Source organism: Lepisma saccharinum, chromosome 22, assembly GCF_977018435.1.
Source record: "Lepisma saccharinum chromosome 22, izLepSacc3.1, whole genome shotgun sequence".
In the NCBI taxonomy this organism is placed as follows: domain Eukaryota; kingdom Metazoa; phylum Arthropoda; class Insecta; order Zygentoma; family Lepismatidae; genus Lepisma; species Lepisma saccharinum.
This window is the reverse complement of record NC_139250.1, coordinates 18,262,504-18,282,313: the sequence shown is the minus strand read 5'-3', so window position 1 is coordinate 18,282,313 and position 19,810 is coordinate 18,262,504. Positions and strand designations below refer to the sequence as shown.

General features: G+C 41.4%; 1 protein-coding gene across 2 annotated transcripts in view; it reads left to right on the top strand.

Moving 5' to 3' along the window:
• Ac76E (adenylate cyclase type 2 Ac76E) overlaps positions 1–19,810 on the top strand; it is a 943,073-nt gene that overhangs the window by 482,281 nt on the left and 440,982 nt on the right. For both annotated transcript variants that reach the window (XR_014443972.1, XM_083143984.1), the window contains exon 4: positions 13,179–13,311. Coding sequence is in view for 1 of the 2 variants with exons in the window: in XM_083143984.1 (XP_083000110.1) it covers positions 13,186–13,311 (126 nt within the window). In the remaining variant the exon portion in view is untranslated. The remainder of the gene's footprint in view (positions 1–13,178; positions 13,312–19,810) is intronic.

The window sequence follows — 19,810 nt, the reverse complement described above, 5'->3', positions numbered from 1 at the left end:
TTTTCTCTTTTTTTTCCATATGTCTCTCAATCTCTCTTCATGCCTCTGCGTTTCTTTCCCTTGTCTCTCCACCCCTCTTCTTTCCTGTGTTTCCCTTTCCCTTTTTTTCTTCCCCTTGTCTATATCTATTTACTCCTCTGCATTTCTGTACATGGCACAGTGGTTCGGAATCCACTTTAAACTGTTCAGTTCTGAGTAGCCTTTCTGTTCATAAAGTGGACTTAAAACAACAATTCAATAAATTCTGTGTTTCTTTCTATTTCAATTTTCTTACTCTTTTCTCTATCTCTTTTCTTCTGTTTCTTTTCCTTCTCTTCCTCTATTTCTTTCTTCTCTTTTTCTTCCGCTTGTCTTCCTCTTTATTCCTCTTTCTCTACCATTTTCTTCCTATTGTCTTTCCCTCATTTCTCTCTAACTTCCATGCTTTTTCATCTATCCCTTCTACCTGTCTCTTCATTACTTTTTTGCCCTTTCCATTTATCTTTTGTCTTCTTTTTACACTTTCTCTTTTACTCTTTTTATTTCTCTCTGTCCCTCTCTTTTATGTGTAGTATGAGTTAAAAGTTCACCTGGTAATGATATCCCTGTTTGAAGGATGCGTTCTTTGAGCAGGCGCAGTTTCGCGAGATACTCAGTTAAAGAATCAGATATTGTTTTCAAAATTCAAGACAAGATGATGCTGTTTTGTTCACTACAAATGGAGTTGAGATCCAACTCCTAACATCACGGATCGCTGCCATAGCAACTTTCCTTCCTTTGTTGCGCCATGGCATGAATAATTCATAGGAGCCGAAAAGTGAAATACGAGATGAAAGAGAAATATTCAAACTTGTTTCCTCCCTGCTAGTCACTATTTGCTCACATCATACTCTTCTTTGTCCAGCGTGTAATGTTTACCCAAAAATATACCAGGGAGGTTCCGCAACCTATCAACAGATGGCAAGCCAATACCCAGGGTGTTATTTGTGTGGGGATGGGGTAATTCCCCGCCTCTGGACACTTGTGTTCCCCTCTCTCCTTGAAAAAAAATATCCCTGGGCTAGAATCAGTGATGTGCGTCTACGCGTAAACAACGATAGTCTACATTATACACGTAGACTATTTTATACACGTACATTACGTAATCTATGTAAACTACATAGCGTAAGGTGATATCTTAGCAAAGGGCGCCATGGAATTAAAAGAAAATTATACTGCGTATCAGTTGCTGATGTGTGAGAAGAACTTTTCATACTCTTTCTTTCAAATTCGAACAATTTCTCACCTAGGAAGAAACCTAATATAGGAAATATTCTAGTGTTTTATGGGAAAAAGACCACTCCTGCCTCACGACTGCCATCTGTTGTTGTTTTTTTGCATAATATTTATTTTCTTCCATAGTTGATAATAGATGAGAAGATAAATTTTGTTGTAAATAGGATTCTTTTCAGTTCGTTACGAAGCAATATAGTTGAAAATGTCACTTTCTTTTCATGAAACCCTTGAAAATTAATTTTAATGCAATTTAGATTGTCTACGTAGTCTATCTAAACTACAATCCAATGTAATCTACGCGTAGATTACGTGTAGACAACGCATGTAGACGTAAACTTATAGTCTACGGCACATCACTGGCTGGAATGCTATTTCTTGGGGTAAAACAACAAATTATTGGCAATTTCGTTACTTTCTCGCACTTCGCCATTCAATTGGAAAACTTTTCTGTCAGACGAGTGGAAGCTCCATTTGGTGATCACAAATGTGGTCTCAAGCGCTGCTCTATTCCTGGAACTGTCAAAACAAGTGGTCAGGGTTGAAGAACACCTCTCCTCTTTTTCCTTGTCCATGGAATTTGGTAGGGAGATGCCACCCCAATGAATGTGAAAGTTACAAATGAGTTGTCACCACAGAACGTCTGTATTTGTACGAGTGGGACAATATACGCAAAGATGGCCTACATGGAATTTTCGACGTAAACGCGATAGCCCTTTACGGAGTCTATTTTTAAAGAACAGTGTTCTTTTTTTTAGAACAATGAGCTAGCTTTCTTTGTGAACCTAGAATGTTAGTGAAAAAGGTGAACATTACGAGTTCCAGACTGCAATATTGGGAATCTGTGAATAAAGTGGACTTAAAACACCAATCAACCAAACCTTCCTTCTATTTCTACGACCACAGTGGTCTTATTTGCAGGGTTGCCAGTAATACAGAATTGTTTCTCATTATATCCACCTGTCCGTATTCAACCAGAATTTTACATACACAATTCGATGAAATTATATGTTACAGTGGAGTGTGAAATATTTAATTCTAAATAAAATGTCAGTTAGAATTTCACGTTAGCATCATACAGCGTGTCTGAGCTAAAATTATCGTGCCTCCCCGATGGCGCAGTGGTAGCGTCGTCGCCTTGTAATCAAGGGGTCCCGGGTTCGATACCCGGTGGAGGCACAAGTGGTTCGGATCCCACTTTAAACTGTAGGTCCAGTCCCGATTAGCCTTACTGTGCATAAAGTGGACTTAAAACAACAAATCAATCAATCAATCAAGCTAAAATTATCGAAAACTTAACGCATGTATCTCATCACCTATATAGTTTTGTAAAATATAAACCTCATTTACTATACTCGGCGACTACCCTAGATGTACGAAGGGGATAGCTTTGTGATTGTTTATATATATGTATATCACATAATTTTGTTATTACTAATTATAAGCCTGTGCAATTATGAGCCTGTGTTGAGGTTGAATGGCCGCATATATTTTACCACACCTTACAGTTTTTGACGGTTCGTTGTGCCGAAAAGTGAAGAATGTTCAGAAATGGAGAAGAAAACAAGACGAATGATTACAAATTGACACGAGAACGCAAAGCATATTTGTGCCGTGATACCAGTTCGTCACGGGTGTTTACAAACCGAGAGACGGAGATCGAGACGAGAACGTGGCGGATGTTTACGAATCGAGACTAGAAGGAGACGGATGTTTACGAATCGAGACTCGAAGGAGACGGATGTTTACGAATCGAGACTAGAAAGAGACTGATGTTTACGAATCGAGACTAGAAAGAGACTGATGTTTACGAATCGAGACTCGAAGGAGACGGATGTTTACGAATCGAGACTAGAAAGAGACGGATGTTTACGAATCGAGACTAGAAAGATACTGATGTTTACGAATCGAGACTAGAAAGAGACGGATGTTTACGAATCGAGACTAGAAAGAGACATATGTTTACGAATCGAGACTAGAAAGAGACGGATGTTTACGAATCGAGACTCGAAGGAGACGGATGTTTACGAATCGATATGAGAACGCGATGGATGTTTACGAATCGAGACCGGAAGGACACTGATATATACGAATCGAGACTCGAAGGAGAAAGATGTTTACGAATCGAGACTAGAAAGAGACGGATGTTTACGAATCGAGACTAGAAAGAGACGGATGTTTACGAATCGATACTAGAAAGAGACTGATGTTTACGAATCGAGACTCGAAGGAGACGGATGTTTACGAATCGATATGAGAACGCGATGGATGTTTACGAATCGAGACCGGAAGGACACTGATATATACGAATCGAGACTCGAAGGAGACAGATGTTTACCGAGACTAGAAAGAGACGGATGTTTACGAATCGAGACTAGAAAGAGACGGATATTTACGAATCGAGATTAGAAAGAGACGGATGTTTACGAATCGAGACTAGAAAGAGACGGATGTTTACGAATCGAGACTCGAAGGAGACTGATGTTTACGAATCGAGACTAGAAGGAGACTGATGTTTACGAATCGAGACAGGAAGGACACTGATGTTTACGTATCGAGACTCGAAGGACACTGATGTTTACGTATCGAGACTCGAAGGAGAATGATGTTTACGAATCGAGACAGGAAGGACACTGATGTTTACGTATCGAGACCCGAAGGAGAATGATGTTTACGAATCGAGACTAGAAAGAGACTGATGTTTACGAATCGAGACTCAAAGGAGAATGATGTTTACGAGTCGAGACTAGAAGGAGACTGATGTTTACGAATCGAGACTAGAAGGAGACTGATGTTTACGAATCGAGACTAGCAGGTGACTGATGTTTACGAATCGAGACTAGAAGGTGACTGATGTTTACGAATCGAGACTCGAAGGAGACTGATGTTTACGAATCGAGACTGGAAGCACATTAATGTTTACGAATCGAGAGTCGATGGAGAATGATGTTTACGAATCGAGACTAGAAGGAGACTGATGTTTACGAATCGAGACTCGAAGGAGACTGATGTTTTCGAATCGAGGCTCGAAGGAGACTGATGTTTACGAATCGAGACTAGAAAGAGACTGATGTTTACGAATCGAGACTAGAAAGAGACTGATGTTTACGAATCGAGACTCGAAGGAGACGGATGTTTACGAATCGAGACTAGAAAGAGACTGATGTTTACGAATCGAGACTAGAAAGAGACTGATGTTTACGAATCGAGACTCGAAGGAGACGGATGTTTACGAATCGAGACTAGAAAGAGACGGATGTTTACGAATCGAGACTAGAAAGATACTGATGTTTACGAATCGAGACTAGAAAGAGACGGATGTTTACGAATCGAGACTAGAAAGAGACATATGTTTACGAATCGAGACTAGAAAGAGACGGATGTTTACGAATCGAGACTCGAAGGAGACGGATGTTTACGAATCGATATGAGAACGCGATGGATGTTTACGAATCGAGACCGGAAGGACACTGATATATACGAATCGAGACTCGAAGGAGAAAGATGTTTACGAATCGAGACTAGAAAGAGACGGATGTTTACGAATCGAGACTAGAAAGAGACGGATGTTTACGAATCGATACTAGAAAGAGACTGATGTTTACGAATCGAGACTCGAAGGAGACGGATGTTTACGAATCGATATGAGAACGCGATGGATGTTTACGAATCGAGACCGGAAGGACACTGATATATACGAATCGAGACTCGAAGGAGACAGATGTTTACCGAGACTAGAAAGAGACGGATGTTTACGAATCGAGACTAGAAAGAGACGGATGTTTACGAATCGAGACTCGAAGGAGACTGATGTTTACGAATCGAGACTAGAAGGAGACTGATGTTTACGAATCGAGACAGGAAGGACACTGATGTTTACGTATCGAGACTCGAAGGACACTGATGTTTACGTATCGAGACTCGAAGGAGAATGATGTTTACGAATCGAGACAGGAAGGACACTGATGTTTACGTATCGAGACCCGAAGGAGAATGATGTTTACGAATCGAGACTAGAAAGAGACTGATGTTTACGAATCGAGACTCAAAGGAGAATGATGTTTACGAGTCGAGACTAGAAGGAGACTGATGTTTACGAATCGAGACTAGAAGGAGACTGATGTTTACGAATCGAGACTAGCAGGTGACTGATGTTTACGAATCGAGACTAGAAGGTGACTGATGTTTACGAATCGAGACTCGAAGGAGACTGATGTTTACGAATCGAGACTGGAAGCACATTAATGTTTACGAATCGAGAGTCGATGGAGAATGATGTTTACGAATCGAGACTAGAAGGAGACTGATGTTTACGAATCGAGACTCGAAGGAGACTGATGTTTTCGAATCGAGGCTCGAAGGAGACTGATGTTTACGAATCGAGACTAGAAAGAGACTGATGTTTACGAATCGAGACTTGAAAGAGACTGATGTTTACGAATCGAGACTAGAAAGAGACTGATGTTTACGAATCGAGACTAGAAAGAGACTGATGTTTACGAATCGAGACTAGAAGGAGACTGATGTTTACGAATCGAGACTAGAAGGTGACTGATGTTTACGAATCGAGACTCGAAGGAGACGGATGTTTACGAATCGAGACTAGAAGGAGACTGATGTTTACGAATCGAGACAGGAAGGACTGATGTTTACGTATCGAGACTCGAAGGAGAATGATGTTTACGAATCGAGACTAGAAAGAGACTGATGTTTACGAATCGAGACTCGAAAGAGAATGATGTTTACGAGTCGAGACTAGAAGGAGACTGATGTTTACGAATCGAGACTAGAAGGAGACTGATGTTTACGAATCGAGACTAGAAGGTGACTGATGTTTACGAATCGAGACTCGAAGGAGACTGATGTTTACGAATCGAGACTAGAAGAAGACTGATGTTTACGAATCGAGACTGGAAGCACACTAATGTTTACGAATCGAGACTGGAAGGAGACTGATGTTTACGAATCGAGACTAGAAGGAGACTGATGTTTACGAATCGAGACTCGAAGGAGAATGATGTTTACGAATCGAGACTGGAAGGAGACTGATGTTTACGAATCGAGACTAGGGGGAGGTGGATGTTATGAATCGAGACTAGATGGAGGTGGATGTTATGAATCGAGACGTGAAAGAGAATCGAAAGAACGAGATGGATGTTTACAAATTGAAACGAGGAGAGACTGCCGAATCTCCTTTCGTCTCTTCTCGATACCCCCTACTTTTCACCAAAACTTTGCTAATAACTGTTTGAAAACCACTACCGTAGTTTGCGGGTTACTCAAAAACCTCATTTAGGCCAACATGCTGTCTGCATCTTTCGCTGGCATTCTCGGCGTGCTATCTCAATTCGGTCCCCAAATTCAAGGTTCGCTGCGTTACCCTGCCGCGGTACGTGACCGGGAGATGAACTCAGCCGCCTCGCATCTTCCTGAGTGTAGGGAGAAGGGGAGAGGAGGGATGATCGGGAAGAGAGGAGTCATTTCGTATTGAATTCCTCCGCTGCACCATTGTGGTTGTCATGGCGACGCGTCACGTCTTAAAGTAAGACAGTCATTTGTCCTTAAAGAAATGCAGATTTTATTTTTTCTTGCTGCTTACGTGCTGAAAATGTGAACTAAAATTGTTGGCATTAATTTGGTCGATAAATATTAGTTAGATGAGTGCTGTTAGTGACTCCAGAGGGCTTAAGCAATGATCGCGTGAGGGGAAGTGAGTGCAGGAGGAGGAAACGCAGGTGCAGCTACCAGCCGTTTGCAGCAGCGCGCACAGGTTTGCTCCACCCACTTACTTTCTTCCCTTCTCTATCGTGATGCACTGCCGATACAGAATGTAGAATAAATTATTAAAATGTGTTAGCTTCTTCAAAAATATTGTACAGGGTGGGCCAAAACTGTGGAACCACCCAAATAAAACAAACAGGCTGACACACACGAATGCAGTGTCCCGACACATGATGTAGAGGAGGGGAAACGCTTCCAGACCAGGCAACCAAGATGGCCGCCATCTTGAATAGAATCATATTTTCTTAAACGGGAAGGGGGTCATGCGACATATGAAAGTGTTTTATTATCAGCAATAAGACCGATTGGGGGACGAAATAATTTATAGACATTTTCAAGCCTTTCAATCAACAAACAATGCATTTACGTCCTATAAGAGGATTGCATTTTGAAGCCATTGTTGCGAAAGGACTATAAAACCTCATTACCTTTGGAATGAAGCGCATCGCCGTGGGTTCCCCAGAGATGCCAATAAACCCTCTCCCGTCCCTTTGGATGCAAACAATTCCTGGCGAGGAAACATGTCTCCTGATGAGGGACTATGAAATCAGGAAGCGCCTGCCTTGAAAAGGCGCCTTAGGGATGTAACCGATTCAATCAGTCTGCAGATGAACGATGTTGATGTGGCAATATCTCTGTAGCAGGAACGCTGAGCGGGCAAAATTAATGAGTTGGTAGCAACGTGGAAGAGACGAGATAGAGCGTAGATATGTTTGTGAATAGTGCAATAAATTCTATTTACGACAGGCGTTTTCGAGATTGCTGCGACAGTTCGAAGCTAGCGAAGGTTATGAGTGTTGTGCTGTGATTGTTTGACGTCACTGAGCAGTTATTTCTCAAATTTCATGACGAATGAACAAGCTCCTTTGTTGCAGATTTTGGAACCATAATGCCAATGTTTCTCACAAGGTTATCGACATTTCGTCTTTATTCAACAATAGCTGATTGTCCGGCATTACCCGGTAATCTTGTATTAGACAGGAAAATAATGAATTCTAACTATAGTGTAAAATGTAACTAAATGTGATCGTGAATGTCACCAATTAGCTTACCGACTCCAAAAACTATGGATTCGACACTAATCTAGGTCATTTGTTGCATTTTATTGTTCACCCCCCTCCCATGCCGATAGGTGAAGAACCTGGAGTTGAACCGCATTGGGAGTGTCACGAAAACTATGGATTCTATTCACAGCCTGAATGTTAGACAACCCGAGAATCACTATCGTCGTGCGGGTTGTATAGAGTCACGGATGTCTGCTTCTGCGGAATTTAATATCCGTGGTTCTCAATTATTTTTACATGTCACCCCTTCCCACCCCTAGGGGTGGCAGGGGTGTCTTACCCCCACAGTATTTATTTCCAGGTTGCAAGTAATACGTGTACCAAGTTTGGTTGAAATTGCTCCAGGCGTTCGAGAGTTATGCCGGAACAAACAAATATACACCCACACACATACATCCATTTTTATATATATAGATAGATTATCCGTTGTCTATCTTTTTACCTACTGTCCCGGTTACCTCGGGAGCAAGCGAACGAAAACAAGTATCTTCGCGAGTAGATGCGAGACGGCTCCACCAATGAACACGGGAGAGGGAACGGGATTGCGTGGATGGGGGAAAGCGACTGCAGTTACCAACCTTCGCAGTAGCGTGTACTGCTTCACTCTTACCACTAGACTCCCCCCCCCCACCGAGCTTCTCTGACTCTATGCGCGGCCTTGCTCCAGAGACAACTTGGACAGGGTATGCTGTATATTCTGTTGCTACATTGAGGGAGCACGTTTTCTCTCGTCTTCAGGTGAAGAAATTTATTTTTTCAGTGGTGGAATCGAGCCTACGACGAAACTGTGATTGTTACTACAGATCCGATGCGCTAATCGTTGTTGTTTTAGTATTTCACATAACAGGACCCACAAACAGTATTATTTCATTCATCACTGACGTTTTCCGACTCTGAACATGATGATGATTATGATGAGAGCGTGCGGGCGACTTGACAAATTCGAACGCACAGTGGCGTATACTGAGAACAAGATCTGGGCTATCTCACGTGGTCCTAGGCTATGAATAGAAATACATTTACCAACTCATAAGAAATCAGGTTGCCAACTCATAAGAAATCAGGTTGCCAACTCATAAGAAATCAGGTTGCCAACTCACAAGAAATCAGGTTGCCAACTCACAAGAAATCAGGTTGCCAACTCACAAGAAATCAGGTTGCCAACTCACAAGAAATCAGGTTGCCAACTCACAAGAAATCAGGTTGCCAACTCACAAGAAATCAGGTTGCCAACTCACAAGAAATCAGGTTGCCTACTCACAAGAAATCAGGTTGCCTACTCACAAGAAATCAGGTTGCCAACTCACAAGAAATCAGGTTGCCAACTCACAAGAAATCAGGTTGCCAACTCACAAGAAATCAGGTTGCCTACTCATAAGAAATCAGGTTGCCTACTCATAAGAAATCAGGTTGCCAACTCATGAGAAATCAGGTTGCCAACCCATGAGAAATCAGGTTGCCAACCCATGAGAAATCAGGTTGCCAACTTATGAGAAATCAGGTTGCCAACTTATGAGAAATCAGGTTGCAAACCCATGAGAAATCAGGTTGCCAACTTATGAGAAATAAGGTTGCCAACCCATGAGGAATCAGGTTGCCAACCCATGAGGAATCAGGTTGCCAACCCATGAGGAATCAGGTTGCCAACCCATGAGGAATCAGGTTGCCAACCCATGAGAAATCAGGTTGCCAACTTATGAGAAATCAGGTTGCAAACCCATGAGGAATCAGGTTGCCAACCCATGAGAAATCAGGTTGCCAACTTATGAGAAATCAGGTTGCCAACCCATGAGAAATCAGGTTGCCAACCCATGAGAAATCAGGTTGCAAACCCATGAGAAATCAGGTTGCCAACCCATAAGAAATCAGGTTGCCAACCCATGAGAAATCAGGTTGCAAACCCATGAGAAATCAGGTTGCCAACCCATGAGAAATCAGGTTGCCAACCCATGAGAAATAAGGTTGCCAACTCATGAGAAATAAGGTTGCCAACCCATGAAAAATCAGGTTGCCAACCCATGAGAAATGAGTCTTCAGGCTTCCCAGATACCCTAGCTAACCTAGAATATACAATAACATTTCTCTCATCCCTGGGGTCGAGACATAAACCACACGAACATAATTTTATTAATTGCGATACCAGTTTATCCTTCTGATCCACAGTAAAAGTAGCTCACCCCCTTTTTCCTCAGGAATTTCTCCTGGTCACTCTGTATTCTTCTTTGGAGATACGAAAATGGAACAGCAAACAGTTCTGCGGCATGTCCTTGCTTCCTACCTTCCCTAAATGCCTTAATCGCTTTTTGCATGTTCTTCTCATTCCACGAAGTTAACAATTTCTGTGTGTATTTCCCAATCTGTAGGAGACAAATTAATTTAGAAGGTTCTATCAGGGCAAATGGGCACATCTTGTTTTGACCCTATTCATAATGGATTTATGAGCTTCTTCAAGCCCATTGTAACATGTGGAAAATTCTGTTCATTCAATGTAAGCATATTCATATTTAAAATATTCAATGGACATCAACGCGAAAGCTTACATTCTGTATTGTTATCATGAGTATTGAGCAACATGTGCATTGTCTATTGTCAACAAAACTAATTCGATTAACGGAAAGCCTTTGATATTTAACACAAGAAGGGAAAAACCTAGTACGAAATATCAAATATCTTGGAAAATATTTGAGAATATGGAATGTGTTTGTAAAATATGTGCTCAAAACTAATATACAGGGTGGGCACAAAGTCGCTTTCCCCAATAAATGAAGAAATCAAATATTTGTGGAAAGTGACTTTGTGGTCACCCTGTATATTTGAAAATGTGGAAGATCAGCATTTTCTCGACCTTGCTTGCAACAATTCGCAAAGATAATAACAAAATAACACATGAGGACAGGTATTTACATGCAAATCCGTTTTCTGCTGATGGCTATGATAGGAAGCATTTATTCTGGAAACTACTAATTAAGTTAATCATTACTATCATGTTTTGGTATTAGTAGCAGAAGTTATTAGACTTGTATGTGCATCCTTAATTGAGTTATCGAGAGTAAAGTTTCTGATTTCCACATATGCGACATAAGTTTTCACATGTTTGTCCTAGGTATGTCTGTCTCAATTTTGTCAATTTCTTCTGTGCTTTTGATTACAAGCGATAAGTAGTTGCAGTGCAACTTTGTTATATTGTGATAAACATGTACACTGCCATCTATTATTCACATAAAGAAACATCTACAACGAAAAAACAGGTGCTAAAGGATTAGTAGTTAAAACGAGATATGTGAATGAGAAAGGTTACCATTGCTGTTGCCCAAAGCATACCGTCGATGGTTTTTGTGAATGGAGATTGCCTCGCTGGCCGGGATAAAGAAAGAACGCCAATTCTGTACCTTGTCCGCATGGCTTCAAAGGACTCGGCATAAACATTAATTTTTTCCCCCATTGATGTCAATCTCACATGCAGCCGATATCTGCATCATAAGCAGTTGAGCCCTCGGGCTAGCGGTAAGGCAATGCTGTTCAGTTGCACAAAGTAGGTTCGGGTTTTGGTCTTTTGTTTTTGGAGCATAACGTTGCGGTTTGCTCCCCGCATTTTTTTTTTTTTTTTTTTTGGTTGTTAGTTGAAAATCGCCTCCCACCACCGCTGGCGTTTTATGTAGCGGATCATCGACCTGGTTACAATCCTTTGTTCCTTCAGAGGATAGTCTCTTTGTTGCAGATGGGCTGTTATACTTCAGGAACCTGTCGGGGACATCTGGTTTCCATTACTGTTTCAGCTCTCTCTCTCTCTCTCTCTCTCAAATGTACCAGTGTACCTTTTTAGGACACTAATCAACAAGCAGCCTTTCCTGATCGTCGTGAAGACAAATGGGTGCGCCATGAATCCCTCACTATAGGCAAATGTAAAAAAGAAATCTTCTGTTGCAGTGAACGATGCTGTCGCAGGAGAAAGGGCTCTACAACACTGTGCGCATTAAGCCTTTTGCTAGGGAGGCTCAGTGAATATTTGCGATTTCATTTTGAGAGTTAGTTAGTTTTTTTTTAACACACAGAACACAAAACGTGCCAAAAAACGTAAAGTGCTCCCCTGTGCATAGCACCACGCCATGAAGACGTATAGGGAGTGTGTGGGTAACGCCCCACACTTTCTTGATCCGGTCGTGAGTGGGGGTGATGTAATCAGCATCACACCCCTGACCGCCTTTACCCCCCAGGGTTTCCCTCAGGCACCCATGTTATTCGACGCTGGCTGGGCGCCGGGGCCGCTTTCAACGTTAGAAAAGTTTTCGGATTTGAACCGGCCGGAGATCGAACCCCAGGACCTTAGCATGGTAGTCAGACGCGTTACCGACTGAGCCACTGCGGCCACTTGTCAATTGACACACAAAGCAAAGCGCAGTTCTGTCGTTGATTGATTGATTGATTTAGTTTATTTTACTTCGCGTTTTGTGCCTCTTGGCTAATTTGCGAAGATGGAGATGAGTGATGAAATGATGAAATTGATGAATGGACATTCACAAACAACCAAGCCCGACCGGGATTCGAACCCGGGACCCTTGGCGTCGCAGCGCGATGTGCTAACCACTCGGCCACAGGGTCGGGCTCAGTTCTGTCGTCTTCTACGTTCACATGTCTATAAATTCTAACTCACAGTAATATTATTTTCAGTGCTTACACCCCCCCCCCCCCTTGTTCTACAGGCTGCTGCGTTTCTTATCGCGCTGGATTGGTCGCTTCCCCGCTCCCCACTTGCCTTGCGAGCTTATAGAGCGCCCGCCGTAAGAACTGAAATGATCTATAGTGACAACGAAAAATTGACCAAATGTCTATTGCCAAGTTGAAACTTACCGTCCGTCTAACCTAACTGGTCATTTGTAGAACGGTGTCCACAAGGCTGGATACTTTTCGGCAGGGAAATCTTTGAAGACTGAACCATCGACGGATACGAACGATTTTTCATGTGTTTGTTAAATTAAGAAAATGTTTACTATATGCTTTCAGTTTAATTTTCTTTGAGGGGGATAAGAAGAAGAGATAAAAATAATTTTCTTTGTCATAATGCTTTCCCTTGTGTCTTTGCAGGGGCGAGATGGAGTTGGAGGAGCTGTATAGGAGGTACTGCGTTCGTCTGAAGCACGCTCTCTTCCTGGCCTGTCTGCTGGTTGGCGCCCTCTGTTCTGCAACGATTCTGGTCGCCACACTGATAGAGAGTCGGGTGAGTAGCTCTTGTTGATTTTAGGAATTGTAGCTTTCCTGGCGACGTGATTTGAACAAGTGTTCTCGGGTTACCAGCCAGGTCAAGTCGATGTTGTCTTCCAACGTTTCGAGCTCGTACATTGTCCTCATCGTCAGGGAATGTAGAAATATTCACCAGTGGGGCGGAGCTTGGACGCTGTCTTTCTATTGGCTCGCTCTGGATCTTGGTGTTCTTATTGGCTGGAGTCATGTCCAATAAGAACACCTGGATTCAGAGCGAACCAATTGAAATACAGCGTCGAAGCTCCGCCCCATCATAGTCATACACTACACTGGTGTATACTTGTACATTCCCTGCGCACGAAACGTTGGAAGCCAACATCGATTTAACTTGTTGATTTTGTTTTTAATCATGTACAATGCTCTGAAGCCTATTTGGACTAGACTATTTTATGGGACCTCATGAGTATTTTCTGGGTGGCCCAGTCAAACCGAAATTATCCTGCATTCGAATGGCGATCGAAAACGGATTTCTACAAATAAGAAATAAGGTCTGAGGCACACCCTCACAAAACTCAAAAACGTACTTTCTCAAGACAGAAAGGGCGCTATTTGCAGTTCGGCGAGATGCGGCAGTGAGGCATTCTCACCGTGATAGTATGGTCATTGAAGAAATACCTCCTCCACTGAGCCTTAGTATCAGCAGTCTTACGGGGAAGTATATCTATCCACGACCGTACTCCCCGTCGCTACACAAAAAGGGTGGGGGTGAGGGTATTCTCCAAGTCGTGTAGTCGCTTTCGCCAAATTGACTATCGGCCGAAGATAATGTTATTCATGACTTGACCGCCATTTTAGACGAAACTGGGGATACCCTTTTACCAAACCCCATTTCGCCTAAGCTGGTTGAATGGGAACTATAGGTTTTTTCAGTTCTTACGGCGGGCGCTCTATAATCTGGCAAGGGAAGTGGGAAGCGGGGAATACGCCGCAGACCAACAAGACAACAGCGGTGGCGCCGAGAGATACGACGTGGCGGAAATTTAACCGTCTCTCAAGAGAGACACGTGCTCACGTTAATTTATTCTTAAGTAGCGCGTTAGGTTAACAATACAATATAATAACCGAACCTTACCATAATGAGCGCTGAGCATACGTCTAAGGGTATTAGCAATTTCATATATTGCTGACTTTTGGCACATGTGACTCTTCGTAATTAGCTGAATTGTTTGCTATTTACATTGAGCACCGTCAAAATTTGCATCACTTGCAAGATTTTCCTTCCAACTGGTTTAGGCGAACGGGTTTGGCGAAACGGAATATCCCATCTCGGCTAAAATGCCGGACAGTATCTTAGATCTGATTGGTGCTGATAAGCCATTAGGCGAAACGGGATTGGGCGAAATCGGTCGCTATCTCCCAAATACCCCGAAACTCAGACCAGCTGCATAAACTGGGAGGAAATATTTGAATCGCAGCGAATGCAAAAGACAGATTTCGCAACAAAATGCTACAGTTTTGCTACGTTTTGGCTTAAATTGGCACGCATCTTAAGAGACATTGAGCTGGTAATACGTCTAAAATAAGTTAAAGAACTCGAGACTTGAAGGGAATTGGTAAAGCGGCTTGTCCGTACTGAATTTCTGAGCTGCAGAGTTAGTGTTAAATTGCTGAATAGCTGCAAGGATATCGTCGAGTCGGCGAGTTGCTGGATTGCCGAGTTGTAGTAATATTGCTGAATTGCTGAGCTGCAGAGTTGTCATCGAGACGCTGAGTTGCTGCAGAGACGTGGAGATGGAAGTAGCTGAGTGGCTGTAGAGACGTGGAGATGGAAATCGCCGAGTTGCTGTAGAGACGTGGAGATGGAAATCGCCGAGTTGCTGTAGAGACGTGGAGATGGAAATCGCCGAGTTGCTGTGGAGACGTGGAGATTGCAATGCCCCACGTTGCGGCACCACAAAATGCAACGCAACGTGCCACCACTCGCAACTCCAGGGTATGGAGATCCGAATTGGCAACACACCGCTCCTTGCTCCAGCTGGTCAGTTGGGAGCACCAGTTCTCACCCAGGGATCCGGATTAAGACGATCCACTCTTCCTCCAGGAAGGAAAACACCGAATTCCGACACGTGACAGTAAATAAAATTCTAAATACTTTATAATTAAAATGTCCAAAATCTTTAATCACGAATCGCGCGCGTACATACTGATTCGCACAAGTTAAAATTATATTTTGTTGGGTCATGCACGCTCGCAGGCAGAGATAAGCTATTTATTTAACCCGAGAGTCCGCGCACCGCCTTCACAGTTAATAGCAAGACCTCAACTGCCTACCTCAAGCGCGAGGCGCAGCATAACAGATTGTTCTAACTTACAATACAAACTCATAACATAAAATAGCACAAGAAAAACTGATAATTTATATGACACATAAATGTTAATTAGCGATAGTAAGCTAAAGTTCAGGTTGGCAACAATTAAAAATGCCAACGTGGAAGTTTTTACATCGCCAAGAACACGAAGCGTGGATCGCCCACTCCTAACATAAACAGCCAATAGGAATACGATATTTTATTGAAAACGAGGGAGAAATACTTTGCTATAATATTACAATATTAAACTATATAGAAATAACTAAACTGATTTTATCAAATAAATCATATTTGCCCTTGCACATAAAAAAATAGTTAAATAAAGATTTAGTTTATAACGAAGACAAATTACTTCAATCTTGTTCATTGTTGAACAAAAATCGATATTAAGAAGAGATGTATTTAACTTGTGCTTGAACAAAACAATGAAAACGTTGCATATATTATTTGGGATAATTATTAGCCTATAAATTCTGAATAAATATTGCAAAAATACGCGAATAATATAAGATAAAACGTAAATGTATACATGAATTATAAAAACAATTAAGTATAAATAATTTAATCCAAGTTCTTAACTTGAAAGTATACGAATAAAATAAATGCCAATATACGACTGAAATATGCCTAACATGGCGGTCGTTACAAGATGGAAATCGCCGATTTGCTGTAGAGACGTGGAGATGGAAATTGCTGAGTTGCTGTAGAGAAACAGAGAGCTGCGGAGACGTTAAGTTGCCGCGGGACCATACGGATCATGGTGTCATGCTTTGGTGACGGGTTACACTACGTGCACTGGTTCGATTGATTGAGTTGTTATTTTAGGTCCACTTTATGCACAGTAAGGTTGATCGGGACTGGGCCTACAGTTGAAAGTAGGATGCAAACTACATGTGCCTCCACCGGTTATCGAACCCGGGACCCCATTAATTACAAGGCGACGACCCTACCACTGCGCCATCGGGGAAGCACTTGCACTGGTTCGAATTTTCAGGCTGATAAAGGTAATTTTTCTACGAGAATTTCGACGGCTGTACGTAATCCTTTAACATCTCTGTGAGTTTACATAACAAAACGTTTAATTTAATGATACGCTGCCCATTATTAGCTTTCAAAATGTTTTGTTGCTTGTAATATTCAATCGATTCTAATATTTGTTTCATTGGAAGGTTTGAAATGCTCTTCACATGAAGAAATATAATGGGATGAGTCTTGAAAAGTTGAAAAAATGTAACTCGTGGTAGGGGACTAGTTTGAGTCAGGGGGAGCTCTGCCCACCCTGCTCCCCATCCAGACACGAGGATGTTATGGACAGCAAGATCATCATATATCATGCTTCGTTCCCAGATTTTGCTGATTTTCCTCTCCCTCTCCTCATCTTTCTTGTCCCTTTGCTCGTTTTCCGTATTTTCTTTTGCCTCCATCTTTTCGGAAGTGCTCGCGCCGCAGAAGGATTCTTCGGCTCGGCCTGCCACTTCAAATTTCAAGAGCTCTTGAATTCTTCATTAGGAGAGAAGTTCGAAGATCGAACGAGATAAAAGGAAGGGAGAAGAGAAGCGCTGCAAGGATCAGATTGCAGGTCGCTTCAACTTCTTCTTGGAAACATGTGCAGCAATGTTTCTTCTTTTTGTATAGAGGGAGCCATCTTGAAACAGCAAGCAAATACTGTAAAAAATGTTAGGTATTTACAGAGTTTGTAGAGAGTATAGGAGTCTTAACAGAATACTAGCAGGAAATTATTATTAATATCATAATGTTTTAGGTATGGTGAGAGAGAAAGCAAGAAAGAGAGAGAAAAGAACGGGAAAAAGATAAATCGTGTGAGAGAAAGAGGGAAAGAGTGAAAAATCAATAGAGTGAGAAAGAGAAACAGAGGGATGGAGAGACAGAAACAGAAGGAATGGGGAAATAAAGGTAGAGAGAATGGAAAGAGAAAGACGAAAAGAGAGATTGGAAATGGGAAGAAAAGGAAGAACTAGAGGGAAGAGAGAGAGAGAGTAATAGAAATAAAAGCAGGGAAAAGAGAGAAAGCGAGAGAAGGACGAAAGAAAGGAAAGGCATAAAAAGAAAAGAGAAACAAACAGAAATAAGAAAATAGAGAGGAGAGAGAGAGAGAAAGTGAAAGAGAAGCAGACCAATGGAAGACAGAAAAGAAGTAGAGGAAAGGGATAGAAAGACGAAAATAAAGAAATTCAGGGAAAGAGAAAGAGTATAAGAGAGAGAAGGGACGTGGGAATAGAGGAGAAGAGAGAGAAAGACAGAAACAGGGATTGAATAGAAAAAGTGAGAAAACATGAAAGGGGGAAAAAGAGAAATGGAGATCGTTTCAGAGGAGGGAAATGGGAATAGAGGAGAAGAGAGAGAGACAGAAAAAGGGAGAGAATACAATAGTGAGAGAAGATGAAATAGAGGGAAAAAGAAAAATGAAAATCGTTTCAGAAGATGCACGAAAAACCTGGAAAACGACACATGAATGTATTCCACATTAACAAAAGTGGAAATTTTAGTATCGACAAATAAAGATCAAATTGATGTGAGTAGTATAGTTGATGCTATAACCATTTCGAGAAATGATGAACCCCCCTCAGGCAGATTTGCCTACACTTAAAACTAGCTCAACATGAGCATATGAGCTTATTGCTCAAGTGTGGAACCCTGTCTAATCCAAGATTTTTGTAAAAATGCCCTTGGGAATTTCCTGTGAAATGATGAGCCCCCTCAGATTGATTTGGCTACACTTACAAAAGCCACATCTGTGAGATTTTTGTCCATAATCCTGTCAAAAATATGCCCCTCTTGATATTTTTTTTGGATACACTTAAAACTAAGCCAAACGTATTAACACACACACACACACACACACATACATACATACCCCCCTCACACACACACACACACACACATCTGTACTTCTCAGCTATTCTCACAATACTGGCTGATATGTAATGCAATAGCTCTTGCATCATGCTGTGCAACAAATTATTATCCAATATTATGCAAGAGCTATTGCATCATGCTGTGCAACAAATTATTATCCAATATTATGCAACAAATTATTAGGCATGTATTGTTTTCTAATTGCTTAATTATGACATAATGTGATGATGTGTTATATTCTGATTGGGTTTATTGTTTCAGAAGTTTTAATCCGTGCTTGGGGTATATAAAGAGATTTTGCATTACATATCAGCCAGTATTGTGAGAGTGGCTGAGGAGTACAGATGTGTTGTTACAGTGCTTTTCATACTACAGGCCTGTTTGGTTTAATATATAATTATTCATATTAAATATATTTCTGGTATATTGAACAAAAGGGCTTATATTTTGTATAAAAAATCTGATATTTGTTACATCCAGCTTGTTTGTTGTAGAGTCAGGCTTATATCTGTCCCAGCCTGTTATACAAAAATCAATACATAACACAGTGCTAGGTCATTGCCTTTCTAGGACATGCATGTCCGTGCAGGTATTTAGCTAGGTCAGTGTAGATCAATATTTATTCTCTTTTCCACTTGTAGGCTATTAGCTTTACAACCTGTCATAAGGTAAGCATAGAGTTTTGATTTAAAACCCAAGAAATTTTATATAATAAACCGAGGATAAAAATTAATAATAATATTAATAATAATTAATAATATAAACATTAAATATATACAAGAAATATACAAAGCACACTGCTGAACCCAACTTATATTTTTTATTCAGTATAAAGTTTTGAATTGAAACCCAGGAAATTTTATATAATAAACAACAACAAAAATGCCAAATCAAAAATATTGTAATCAATGCAATAAAAATATATCCAGCCCCAATTGGGCCAGGCACCAAAGGAATTGTGTTCTAGACAAATGCAGAACTCCCACTAAAATATGCCCTAAATGCCATAGAAAATATAGCATAGAATATTTCTTATATAAACATAAAGGTACTTCATTAAGTTAGGCGCACACAGGAGTTGTACTATGTAGATTTTCAGCGAAAAATGCAGGCTCGACCAGGACTCGAACCCGAGTCTCTGGCAATCCGTGCCATTGCTCTACCACTGAGCTACCGAGCCGGCCTGGCTTCCCCTGCATTTTCGCTGGCGCTGTTTTACCTGTGTGAAATCGTCTCTGCAAGTGCTACTGCAACGGGATCTGTTGCCTT